The sequence below is a fragment of the Heloderma suspectum genome, chromosome 3, assembly GCF_057233095.1.
Source record: "Heloderma suspectum isolate Gila_16-S chromosome 3, 16-S_ref, whole genome shotgun sequence".
Classification (NCBI taxonomy): Eukaryota; Metazoa; Chordata; class Lepidosauria; order Squamata; family Helodermatidae; genus Heloderma; species Heloderma suspectum.
In genome coordinates this window covers 59,886,991-59,900,966 of record NC_139460.1, presented here as the reverse complement: position 1 = coordinate 59,900,966, position 13,976 = coordinate 59,886,991, and the positions used below count along the sequence as shown (strand labels likewise).

At 40.7% G+C, this 13,976-nt stretch overlaps 1 protein-coding gene across 4 annotated transcripts in view; it reads right to left on the bottom strand.

Moving 5' to 3' along the window:
* Positions 1-13,976, bottom strand: part of ARL13B (ARF like GTPase 13B) — a 62,950-nt gene that overhangs the window by 34,056 nt on the left and 14,918 nt on the right. For all 4 annotated transcript variants that reach the window (XM_084843392.1, XM_084843393.1, XM_084843395.1 and 1 more), the window contains exon 4: positions 12,641-12,890. In XM_084843392.1, the coding sequence (XP_084699518.1) occupies positions 12,641-12,890 (250 nt within the window). The remainder of the gene's footprint in view (positions 1-12,640; positions 12,891-13,976) is intronic.

The window sequence follows — 13,976 nt, the reverse complement described above, 5'->3', positions numbered from 1 at the left end:
GGAAAATCAAACCATTTAAAAGCACTCATGATGCACAATCGAGTGCACCACCATGTGTATCTTGCCGTTTAAAATTGAGAACATTTTGTACCGGAGGTTAAAAATGTGCCCCCCCACCCCCCTTAGTTGATGCTATTATTCTGCTCTAATACTTCTAATTCCTTTTCTAGCTCTTCCATTTTACAAGACTAGCGCATACTAGCCATTGCCAAGCCAGTCAGGTTTTTCAGACCAAGCCTGTCCAGTTAAAATCTCAAGTTACTTTTTCTTAAAACAACAGCTTCTGCAAATGCATGTTGCCTTGTAATTTAAAAGTTATCTGAAGGAACAGCTATGGCAAAAATCCACAGAATAATAGAGGATTTTGTCTTTTACAAAAGGGCAGATGTTTGAACTTAAATGAAGGCTCTTCATCTAATGGTGCCTGAAACAAGGGTATCTAAAACATGATTTTTATGGCATAAGTTGAACGCTAGGGCAGAGTTTCTCTGAACTATTCATTGCAACATCATGGTTGCCCCCTGCGCATGCCCCCCCCCCCCCCCGTATAGGTGCATAATGTAATGGCGATATTCTCTTTCCACACTGACGCAGATGCTATCATGGGGCTCTCAAGCATGGTTATCATCTAATGTGTTTACAGGTCAGAAAGATAATCCCACTGTGAGTCAAAGAAAGCAGATGTCAGAAAATACCTGAAGTGGTGTGTTACATTACTGACATTCATTCTCTCCTAGCCATACTCCTTCTCTAAAGTGTTTTTGATCTGCCTCCTACCCACATTGCAGGCCAAGAAACAGGTGTGATAGGGAGAAATGTTCAATTCTGTACAACAGGCATTTACAAAAGCAAGGATCCGCAAGAAGCCATTTCTGATCCACTGCAGCAGAGCTGCAGCTCTATACCATTTCTGTAGCTCGCAGTTTTAACAGGTCCTGGTTCAACATGCTCTGAAAGGGAACAGCAAAACCAGCTATGCAAGACTCATTCTACGCTAGGGTGTTCATAAGGCTGGCTGGAGCGGAGCAATAATGTTAAGGTGCCAAAGTCTTGGCTAAGATACCAAAGTACTTCTACATGGAGAGCTGGTGAGGATACGAAAACTAAGAAAGATGGGTTCTTCTAGGAGAAGATGTGGAAAGCATGAGGTTGCTTCCTTTGCATACAGAGATATGGCGTAAAGTAGCCTTCCGCAACCTGATGCTGGCTGGGAATGATAGGAGTTGTAGTCAAGAGATATGGAGAGCATCGGGTTGGGGAAGTCTGGGATAAAGGACAGTCATACTGCTGAAGTAACAGACACTGACCTAAGGTTTGGGAGCTGCTGTTCTGAAGAAATTTGCCTTCCAAAAGGAAGTACAACAAAATCTACAGTGCCAGCCTGAGGGGAAATATCTCTTCCCATCCCACCCAATGCGATGTGCGGTGGTTGTTTTTCTGTTGGCTGCCTTTATCTCTCTTGTGCAGGGAGTCTTACTCATAGCTGAAACAAATTAAAACATAACGGGGGGTGGGGGTGGATTTGTCACAGATGAGTTCAACTAGATGCTAAAATCTGAATGACAATTTTTAAAAACCATTTTGGTGCTCTGGGAGGGAAAGAGGAGAAACCATGTCTGCCCCCCCCCACACACACACACTTCCCCACTACTTGTACCTATCTTTGCAAATAAGCTATGTGTCTTTGTAAGCAGCCACAACTACCAGAACGAACAAATGACTTCTTTGCAAAAATAGCCACAACTGCTGATAGACTTGGGCAGGGGGGAAGCAGCAGCAGTGGCTTGTCTGCCTTTTTTGTTCTCATACATAAGGCAACGAAAGTCACAACCTATGCAGCATTATACAGGAATGAACCACACTGAATTCAAGGTGGCTTAACTTTAAGTAAAAACACATAGGATTGGGCTGTAACCAAGTCTCTGCCTCTCTTGCATGTTACCCATCTATAGTCCCTTCCTCCCAGACAGCCTTAAGCATGCCCCATTCACGGTGGGGTTTTATCATCATAAGCACAATATATAAAATTACCTACATCATTATATGAATATTCTTCTTATCCAATCACCACCTACTACTTGAATTCACGGAATTTTATTCATGGAACATGGCTCTTTACCTCTGCCTCCATTTGGCATTTCTGCACATCTGCTCCAGAGTGTTGGGAGACCCTTGGGATTGGGAATAGTAAGGGATATGATGTATGGGCTGCAGATGGAGGAGGAACATGGTGGAAACTGCATGAGCAGAAGAGCAACTTAGGATCCAAGTCTATGTCAGTGCATGTCTGTGTAAACAGTAGTTATGGTCACTTCATCGCAACTTCCACAGGCCCATAGTGGAATGGAACAGAGACAATGGAACAAATGTTTCAAGTATACTAAAATGTTTACTTTCCCCCACACCCAAGATGTCTTTCCTGGTGATTTTTTACAACTAAATGTTTTATTTTAAAAATATGTTTTAAACTTTTCTCTTATAGCTTCTCTCTCCTGCTTATGCTGGGGCTGAGCAGAAGAAAAGTATGGTCTTAGCAGAAGTTATGAAATTCTAAACCGGGGTAGGCAACCCTTTTGGGCTACAGGCACATTTTGGGCTACAGGCACAACCCTTGGGCACCACCACAAAATTGCTTCCATGGGAAGTATCGCAGAGGACAAGTAACCTGCCCCAAAGACTGAGTATAAGGTAGAGGTGAGGTCTGAGCCACAACACACTAAATAATTCCTTTGAAACCACAGCTTTCAGCATCAATAGGTACCTATTTCACAGCAATCCCAGCTGCCAGAAAGAAAATGTGTTAATTAAAAAAAAAGTGGGAGGGGTAGGGCACCTTGGCACGCACCAAGAAAAGTGCCTGGGGCACCACATTGGCTACCCCTGTTCTAAATGATTCCCTCAACTATTACAGAAGCAGAAAGTGAAGGTAAAGAACTTGAAAAAATGCACTTGCTGTTTCACATATGAAATCATTTCTACCAAGGAAGAACTGAGCAGCAAAGGAATGCTTTGCATCCTGCACTGGTCCTCCTTGTATGGTACAGCCCCACTCTTGCAACTTTCCTCTGGTTGAGAAGTGCTAGATCACCTACATCTGGTACTGAGAGGTGTTGCCTTGTTGGTCCCAGAAAGTGACACAAAACTGAAAGCATGGTGTTGTTTACTAAACCAACAACTTGTGTCTAATCACGGTTGATCAAAAGAATTGAGAGTCTTCCAATTGTCTTGATTATTTAAAGATCAGGTACAGAATCCTACATAAAATGTCAAACCCCTGTATCAATAGTCTATGTAAAGTGTTCTAGAGTTCAGCAACATTTAAAGAACAACCCCCCCCAACCCCCAAATGGGAAGAAACAGTCTCAGTGATGAGAAAGAGATCCATCCCAATCCAAGGACCAACAATGAGCCTCTTGGAATTTGCCTTCTTGGTGACTTGGGTGACCGATAAGACTCAGAATAGCTAGCTGAACAAGTTTAAGATGGCTAAAAGTAAGAGGCATGTCATAGTACACGTTCCATCAGAATATAGTTTTTCTTTAAATTATTTGTTAAGTTCTCTTGTGATAGGATGTGTTACTAACTTAGCTCTTCTGGACTTCAAGACAAGGCTGACTAAAACAAAGCTTCAAAGGGGAAAACACTTACTGAACATGCAAAAGTCCCAAGCTAGGTTTATTTTTACAAATATTGGGGACAATAATTTTTCATTTGGAAATAAACAGTGGACTTCTTTGGTTGGCAAGAATATGTAAGCAATTGAGGATTCATAAATAGATCTTGGAGCAGCAACAGCAAATATCCTGCCTGCATCTGTGTGGTTGGCCCTGGTTTAAAAAGAAAAACAATGACAAAGTCACAAAAGTGCCTGTTTTATTGTGTGCTTGCCCAGCATTTCAGAGAACAAGTCTCCTTCAGGGGCTGCCTGCAACATAACAAACTGTAAGAACATTCTTACATAAAAGCCAACACCATGGACAAAATACAAATAAATACATTCACATCTACAAATTCAAATAAGAATAACGTTCTATTATCAAAATATAAATCACCTTCCAACAATTTAAATGCCCCCCCCATTTACCTGCACTATCTGTATCAACTTCAACAAATGACCACTGAGCCATCCCCAGTTGTCTTTATATCTCACCCACATAGGTGCATATTATCAACATCCAGGGCTCTTCTCAAGTCAAACCACTGCATTTTTCATGCAGTTTCCCAGGACTATCTCTAAATGCCCTTATGATTAACAAGATACACTGAAAAGGAAAAACCCATAACAAAGAAAGGAGTTGTAACTCTTCATTTAACCTTTTGGGAGATAAACTACCCAATTCCAAAATCCACTCAATTTCTGTTTTTTAGCAGCAATTTTTCATGTTCACAGTCCATCCTTTCCAGTGCCCAAAATTTTACATCACAGACTGTATGATTTTTCACAAGATAATGTTGAACCAAGGGGGACCTTCCCCTCCATTGCTAATGTTGCTCAAATGTCCACCCGCTCTTCGTTTGAGGGCCCTCAAGGTTTTTCCCCACATACATTTTCTTGCAAGGGAACTGTATTAAATAAACAATATTACTGTTGCTAGAAGTTGTAAATAGTTCTGAAGTATATCTCTTTCCAATCTGTTGGTTTACAAACATTCCATCATGTTTGTGTGTTGACATATACACAAATCCCACATGGATGTGTCAGGGAGAGTTACATATACCTGTAGGTTACAGGTTACCTACCTGTAGGTTTGTATGCAGGTTACAGGTTATCTACCACAGCAGGGGAAAGGTTGGGTGGGGTGTGTGAAAAAGAAAAAAGTGTCTGTTATATCTTCTCCATTCCTGAAACTATCCTCATCCCCACCTAAGAAGTCCTGAACAATGCTGTCTGGGGACCTGAACACTCTTCCTGTGGGTGAGGGTGGGATATGCTGCAAAATTATGTTGAAAAACTCACTTGTTCATACACTATGGGCCAGTTCACACAACATGTGGCATGCGCAGACATCATTTTGAATATGCAACCCCCAATCGGGGGATGCACCATGTCATGCAAACTTGGCCATAGTGGCTTATTCAAGGGTTAAACAACCCTCACATAACCCTACTACTAATCTATGGCCAGGTTTGCATGACATGGCGCAACCCCCGATTGCCCTGATCAGGGGTTGCATACTCAAAATGGTGGCTGTATGTGCTGCAGCTCATATCATGTGTTAAATAACCCACGATGAGCTGGCCATGCCGTGTGAACTAAGTCAATATGTAAACAGAAGCAACTTTGCTTATTATACAGATACACGTATCAGACTGCTGGAATTTGCTATGGCTCCCAAACTGTACTCAACCTGTAGCTCAAGCAGGGCTTCACAGGCTACACAACTAATCAGTAATTATTTATTTATTTTGCTTATATGCCGCCCTATAACAAAAAATTCTCAGGGCAGCTCACACAATAAAACCGGTTAAAAACAATAACAAATACAATAAAGTTTTTTTTAAAGGCCTAGAAAAATTTAAATAATAAAAAACTAAAATGGAAGTAAGTAACAGGAAGTCACGGAGTGGAAACAGGCAGGTGACTTATGGTCAGTACACACTTTATGCTTACCACAACAAGTCCAACCAAGACTGGCCTCCCCGTGCCCAGTTTATATACACCCTTTACTTATCAAATGGCTTAGTATGCTAAAGGCTACCATCACATGGAGAATTCCTACACCTCAGATTTATGTTTTTTACAGCTGCTGGTAGGGATTTGTGGATTCTCCATGTATTTATTTGTTAAAATATTTATGATAATGTTCAAGGTGGCTTATGATAACACAGTTACAATAATTTAATAGTGACTACGCACATAGGAAGCCATTCTAAATGCTACAGCTGGGAGTGGAGAGCTTGCCAGAGGGATACTATTTTTGTTAGCACCCCATGGTCATTGCAACATATGTTCCATCCTAAACTTTGTTGGCAGAATCTGACATTGGAATGTTCTCTTCTAAAATATATGGATCGAGATAACTGATTGAGATCCCAATTTAGTATCCTATATCCACAGAAAAGATATTGGGACTGATTCAAATCTATTAAGCAAGAATACACCTTAGGAATTTGTTTGCTTTTAGTACTTATAGCTTCAGATTTCAGTAATCAGATAGTCTCATCCCTCTAAAGTAGTTTATGCTGATATATAATGCCGAAAGTAATCCATTGCCCTTTATGGCCAAACAGATATTTGAAACTAGGCCTTCCATCTCTAATCCCTATATTCTACACCAGAATGGCCTTTTTCTTGTTTTACTAGGATTGTATTCACAAATGTCAATTGCTTTAAAAAAAAGAGATTGTTGGATGAAGTGTACTTGGTCCCTGAGAATGTCTAGGCTTCACATAGACAGTAACTCTTTAGTATATCTGAGGCTCTACAACTTAGAAAAATGTACTTTCACATCATGATATAAGACAGCTTTCCCCAACCTGGCACCATCACAATGTGTTGGACTACAATTCCCATCATCCCTAGTCAGCACAACCAGGTTGGGGAAGGCTTATATAAGGGAATATAGGCAGGGGTGCAAGGTACCATGCATACCTTGGGGTTGGACTCGATGGTCTTGTAGGCCCCTTCCAACCCCACTATTCTATGATTCTATGATTCATATAAAATATTGTCTACCAACAATGTGGTCACTTAATACTGGTGTTTATAGTGTCCATTTACTACAGATGCCAAAGACTAAAGCCACTGAGAAGATAAGTAGCATTGCAGAATGATCTGGTGATAGTGCATATTAAATAGGCAAAGAAAATGTAACATAATCAATATTAATTTAACTAAGGCTACTATCCTAAACATACTTACTAAGAAGTAAATTATCTATAGCTTCTATTTTCAGAGTTAAAGTTCTCACATTCCTGTGAAGTAGTTTAGGTTGATAGATAATGCCAAAGGTAATCCATTGAGCTTTATGGCTAAACAGATATTTGAAACTAAGCACTCCATATCTAAACCCTCTGCATCCATTCAACACTGTGAGACTTGCTTTTGAGTAAATATGCAGAGGATCGCACTGCACATCACAGACATTTATGTTTAGAAATAGATTATTCTTTTCCGTGGACTTAATTGTTTCCTGTCACTCTTCAGCACAAGCTGGAAAAAGGATAGAACAGATCTCAGCTGCATTTTCAACATACTCAGCTCAGTTCTCTCCATTAGCTGTGACACTTGTTGGGTGTGTTTTAAGCACTAATTAGTACCCTGTCAATTATCAATATACAAATAAATTAGCTGCATGTACTTTACAGGTTAGACTAGTCTAATAAAAAAAATATTTAGTCATTTAAAGATGGATTCAGAACAGCAGCAGAGTTGGTGATTGATTAGGTGAAGTCATAATGAAGCATTACAGACATACGGTTCCTTGTTTAGAAAACTTAAGAAATCTGTATTAGAACACAGTTAACTGATCATGCCATGTATATCTGGCAGGTCAAAATTCAAGCCACGTGTCACTTTGCCAAAATGTCACCCATGAAGGTTTTATTATCAAGATGGAAAATACCTTTCAGTGGGTTCAATTAATCCATGTGATAGCAATTGCCAGAACAATTTTAAGAACTTTCCACTAAATTGTTGCTAATTTATCGCTATTTTCAGCATGTATACCCTGCCTTTCTTACAAATATTCAAGGTGGCTAACGATGAACCATCACTAAAAATGGAGACAGTGCTGCAAATATGAGTATGTTCAAGATCTACTAGAAGCAGCAAATACATACACTAGGAAAAATGGTCAACTAGTTGATCAGGACACACAAGTTGGTCACATCCTGACCTGAAGTGGTTGAGCCGATAGTACCACCACTTTTGGGGAGGTGTTGCTGTAAGCATAGTTCTGCCACCATTTTGTGTGTTCCCTCACTGGTGTCTTGGCTCAAAAGGTTCCATTTTGCCTGGGAAGACGAGCGAGAAGAGACCTAAGGCAAATTGAACCAGGGCAAACTGAACTTGAAAATTTCCTGCTCATTCAATTGAAATGGATAAAGGAGTAGCCACATCTACTATTCAGACAGCATGGTGCCTCCTGAGATCATTAAATGCCAAACCATCCTCTGGTTCTAATCTAATCAAAGCCTCATGGTACCAGCCTATCAACTGGATAAAGAAAGCCTTGAGATTGTAAGTGACTTCTCCAAAAAGTACTACACCCTGTTAGAAGTCCAGATGCCTTTCTTTTGTTAGACAATCATTTCTTCTGGGTCCACCTGGAAAATAACTTTCCAGAAACCCCACTACCACTCAAGCATGTTTGTTTGTTTTTTACACCAGTTCTAGCTGTTTTAGAACACCCAAGTTGCCTTGAGTCTGAAAGGCATGCAAAGGGGAATCCCTGCTGTTATTTCTGATCACTGATCAAATATAACTGCAGAGAGTCCTCCAGGGGGAAAAGGACTTGGAGTCCAAGCTTTGTCCCCTGGAGGAATCCAAGGGGGCTCTGCAAACTAGATGAGGAATCTCCGCAGGTCAGATTAGACCTGTGAGCTGGAGGTTCCCCATCCCTGCTCTCCCTGTTTACACAGAGGTTACACTGGAATTATTCTCTAATGTTGTACATTTGCCTTACAGAAACATCTTCAAGCTACACATTTTGACTGAATAAAACCTTGTTTTTTTAAAAAAAAACCAATTTGCTCTTTTCAAATGGTAACATGTTTCCATGAGTTTTCCAAATGAATTTCCATTTTTTTATTAGCAAGACAGAAAAAGTCTTCAGGGGAAAAAAACATTTTTTTCTGGGTCTTCACATCTCACATATTCACATTTGATCAGAGCATAAAGGGAAGATTGGTAAATATATCTTCTAACTGCTTTTCAAACTGCAATCCCCCTCTTCCTCCTACCTCCTCTGAAGCCTAAGTTACACTGTGCAGCCATGCCACTCACCCCACAACTCTTACTTCTGTTCCTCTTTCCATTCCTGGAAAGCCTTTGACAGTACACTCTTCAACAGCTATTTTGTTGTACCTTCTGAACAGAACTCCATTCTCTGAAAAAGCTCTGATCTCATTCTTTTGCTCCCTAAATGCCTTACATGGGCACCACCTTGACTAAACAATTCCAGTTATGCACACTTGCTCCCTTGTGTTTGGTTAGAGTGCTAGTTTCTGGGCCAACTTTACAGATAGTCCACCCTTTCCTCTGGCAAAAAAGAGCCCAAATTGCAGTGAGAAACAGTTGGCGTAGCACATTAGAGCTAAATTTCCTCCCTCTCCTTCCAAGCCATTCATGTTCCAGAATAACTTATTTCCTAAACATAGAGAAGTATTCTGTAGACATGCTCACAGATGTGTGTCCTTACCAAGCATAGGCTGGACCTGCGTTTTCTTGTTGTTGTTTTTACAAAAGTAGAAAGATAGATAAAAGAGTGCACGAGACAAAACCAGATGCCAAGGAGAACAGGGTTCCTTTATTTGTAAACACTGCACGAGAAGGGGAATTTCAGCCCATCAAGCTGCACCTCCCAAAATTCTTGCATTTGTTGTTAAATCAGCCTTCTGCAACTTGGCACCCTCCAAATATGTTGGACTGCAACTCCCAGCATGCTCCAGCCAGCCATGCTGACTGGGACATGCTGGGAGTTGTAGTTCAATACATCTGGAGGGCACCATGTTGGGAAAGCCTGATCTAGATCAACATATATACCAATTAGCGGGATAACAGGCAAGCATGGCCTTGGTGTACAAAATGAAGCAGGACAAAGGCTAATAGAGTTTTGCCAAGAGAACACGCTGATCATAGCAAACATGCTTTTCCAACAGCACAAGGGGCGACTCTTCACATGGACATCACCAGATGGTCAATATCAAAATCAGATTGATTATGTCCTTTGCAGCCAAAGATGGAGAAGCTCTATACAGTCAGTAAAAACAAGACCTGGAGCTGACTGTGGCTCAGATCATGAGCTGCTTCTTGCAAAATTCTGGCTTAAATTGAAGAACGTAGGGAAAACCACTAAACCATTCAGGTATGACCTAAATCATATCCCTTATGAATATACAGTGGAGGTGACAAATAGATTCAAGGGATTAGACCTGATAGACAGAGTGCCTGAGGAACTATGGACGGAGGTCTGTAACTCTGTTCAGGAGGCAGCAACGAAATCCATCCCAAAGAAAAAGAAATGCAAGAAAGCAAAGTGGCTGTTTGATGAGGCTTTACAAGTAGCTGAGAAAAGAAGGGAAGCGGAAAGCAAGGGAGAAAGGGGAAGATATATCCAACTGAATGCAGAGTTCCAGAGAATAGCAAGGAGAGACAAGAAGGCCTTTTTAAATGAACAATGCAAAGAAATCGAGGAAAACAAAAGAATGGGAAAGACTAGAGATCTCTTCAAGAAAATCGGAGATATATCAAGGGAACATTTTGTGCAAAGACAGGCATGATAAAGGACAAAGACGGCAGGGACCTAACAGAAGCAGATGAGATTAAGAAGAGCTGGAAAGAATACACAGAAGAACTATACAGGAAAGATCTGAATGTCCCTGATAGCCACGATAGTGCGGTCACTGAACTTGAGCCGGACATCCTAGAGAGTGAAGTCAAGTGGGCCTTAGGAAGCATTACTAACAACAAAGCTAGCAGAGATGACAGTATTCCAGCTGAGCTATTTAAAATCCTAAAAGATGATGCTGTCAAAGTGCTGCACTCAATATGCCAACAAATTTGGAACACTCAACAGTGGCCACAAGACTGGAAAAGGTCAGTTTACATTCCAATTGCAAAGAAGGGCAATGCCAAAGAGTGTTCAAACTACCGTACAATTGCGCTCATTTCACATGCAAGCAAGGTGATGCTCAAAATCCTACAGGCTAGGCTTCAGCAGTTTGTGAACCGAGAACTACCGGAAGTACAAGCTGGGTTCCGAACAGGCAGAAGAACTAGAGATCAAATCGCCAAAATTCGCTGGATCATGGAGAAAGCAAGAGAATTCCAGAAAAACGTCTATTTCTGCTTCATTGACTATGCTACAGCATTTGATTGTGGGGATCACAACAAACTCTGGCAAATTCTTAAAGAGATGGGAGTACCAGACCATCCTGCCTGTCTCCTGAGAAACCTGTATAAGGGCCAAGAAGCAACAGTAAGAACCGGACATGGAACAACCCATTGGTTCAAAATTGGGAAAAGAGTACAACAAGGCTGCATATTGTCGCCCTGCTTATTTAACTTATATGCAGAGTACATCATGAGAAACGCCAGGTTGGATGAATCACAGGTCGGAATTAAGATTGCCGGGAGAATTATCAACAACCTCAGATACGCAGTCGATGCCACCCTAATGGCAGAAAGCGAAGAGGCTCTAAAGAGCCTCTTGTTGAGGGTGAAAGTGGAGAGTGCAAAAGCTGGTTTGAAACTCAACATTAAAAAAACAAAGATCATGGCATCTGGCCCCATCACTTCCTGGCATAGAGAAGGGGAAGAAATGGGAGCACTGACAGATTTTATTTTCTTGCGCTCCAAGATCACCACAGATGGTGACTGTAGCCATGAAATTAAAAGACGCTTGCTCCTTGGGAGGAAAGCTATGGTTTTCCCAGTAGTAACGTATGGCTGTGAGAGCTGGACTATAAGGAAGGCTGAGCGCCGAAGAATTGATGCTTTCGGACTGTGGTGCTGGAGAAGACTCTTACGAGTCCCCTGGACTGCAAGGAGGTCAAATCAGTCAATCCTAAAGGAAATGAACCCTGAGTGCTCATTGGAAGGACAGATACTGAAGCTGAAGCTCAAATATTTTGGCCACCAAATGTGAAGAGAAAAGTCACTGGAAAAGACCCAATGCTGGGAAAGATTGAAGGCAAAAGGAGAAAGGAATGGCAGAGGATGAGACGGCTAGATAGCATCACCGATGCAATGAATATGAACTTGAGCACACTCCGGGAGAGAGTGGAGGACAGGAAGGCCTGGCGTGCTATGGTCCATGGGGTCACGAAGAGTCGGACACAACTTAACGACTGAACAACAACATTGTTCTTTAGTCCCCTACACAGTCCAAGTGCTATTTTTCTCTGCAAGTGTCTCAACTGCAGCTTATTTACCTTCTGCTTCACCATTACACCAAACATATTTCTGGGTGATGGGGTAAGACCTTCACACATGCCTAATTTATGAGAAATCTGTTCGATAATATAAGTTCCCAGAAACGAGGGCCTTTAGATAATGCATCACTTGCACCCTCTTGTGTCGAACATGCATACCTCATTAATACTAAGAATTTGCTAATAACTTACTTATGTTAAGACTTATGCAAGGGACATATTACTTGTGTTTGAACGTCATATTAAGAAAAACAATTAGAATCACCACTACAGGCAGTATTGGAATATAAAAAACATATGGGAACATTATATACAACATTTCTGTAGAGCTTGCACAGACAACAGCCAGATTGAAAACATAGTTTCTAATGACTTCTGTAGCACCACAATACAGTTTAATTTCCCTGCTCTGTTATGCTTGGAAAGAAAATATCCAGCTTTAAAGGCAGTTCACAAAGGAAGTACCACAAGCTCTGAATGTTTTAAGAAACATATTTATTAAGTTATAGATCAGTATTTAAACACACTGATTTATGTTACTTACACTAATACAGGTTTCCCTGATATCTTGGGATGCCTTAGAACTTCTGACATCGTTTCTTTTGTCTCTTCCATTCTCTCCACATCACTAGAATCCACAACAAATATCACTCCATACGATTCAGCATAGTAATTCTTCCAGATACCCCGAATTCTCTTTCCACCTCCCAAGTCAAAGATTGTGACTTCAAACCGGCCTTGCTTAAGGTCAATTTTAGAAAAACCAACTGTTGGTGCCACATCTTCAGGGGACTCTAACAAAAGATAATACGCATTATGAGAGACAGCTGTGATGCAATTTGAATAGTTAACAGTTCTTACATTTACATGATAATTGTTTTGTATACTTACGTTTATTATATCCCATTGTCCTGTCTATTATAGATGTTGGCCACTTTAAGGGAAGAGGATGGGGTGTTGGAGTTTTGAATTTTAAGGTATTTTACTAATAGTTTTGTTTTATTCTTAAGGTAGCATCTGCCTATATAAAACAAATAGTTCCCAGCATTCATTCTGTCACCCTCAAATCATGTCAGAGAAAAGCCAGGCAACTAGTTGAGAGGAAGGGAGAAACATCTTCCACCTCAGGATAAAGTTTTGAGAGGGGGCAATGTGTTTCAACTTTTTATGCCTCCCCCAAACCTGAGCTAAATTTGAGAGGGCAAAGGAAAGAAGGCAATGCTCTAGGCTAGGGGAGAAAATTCAGGGCTTTCAGGACAAGAATAACAGGAAGAGGAAGGACTGAAACCCCTTCTACCAAAACACCACCTAACCATGAATTTCAGAGACCTATTAATGATTCTTTTATAATAACTACATATATTACAACTGGACTGAAAAATGTCTAGTTGACATATAAGGATACTCAAGATGCTGTGTTTGTGCATTTCCAGTGTTGGGACACTGAACACAAATAAAATTTATGATGACCTGACCTATTCTGACATGATAGATTGCAGTCTATTATTTCAGCCTTTAGAATAGAACAGTAAAAAACTTAAACGTTTAAAGACACTGTATAGTAAAATAACTAAACATTCATGTTAACACCACCTAGTTCACATGCAAACCAAAGTCGGTGTACACAAGATCTGAAAGAGCCAAGTAGTATGTTTGGAGCTCAATGGTTTTGAAGCATAAGTACCATAAAAGCAGGGAGGAGAATTGATTGACTTCATATTCCTAAAGAAATGTCAATCCAGATTAAAAATAAATAAGGATATTTGTTATTAGCCATCTGCCTGCCAGAGCTGAACTACCTGGGAATAATCAGAATGTGAATTTGTTTTACAGGCCAGAATCCAGAGAGGTACATGCAAAGTGCTTCCACACAAACAGTG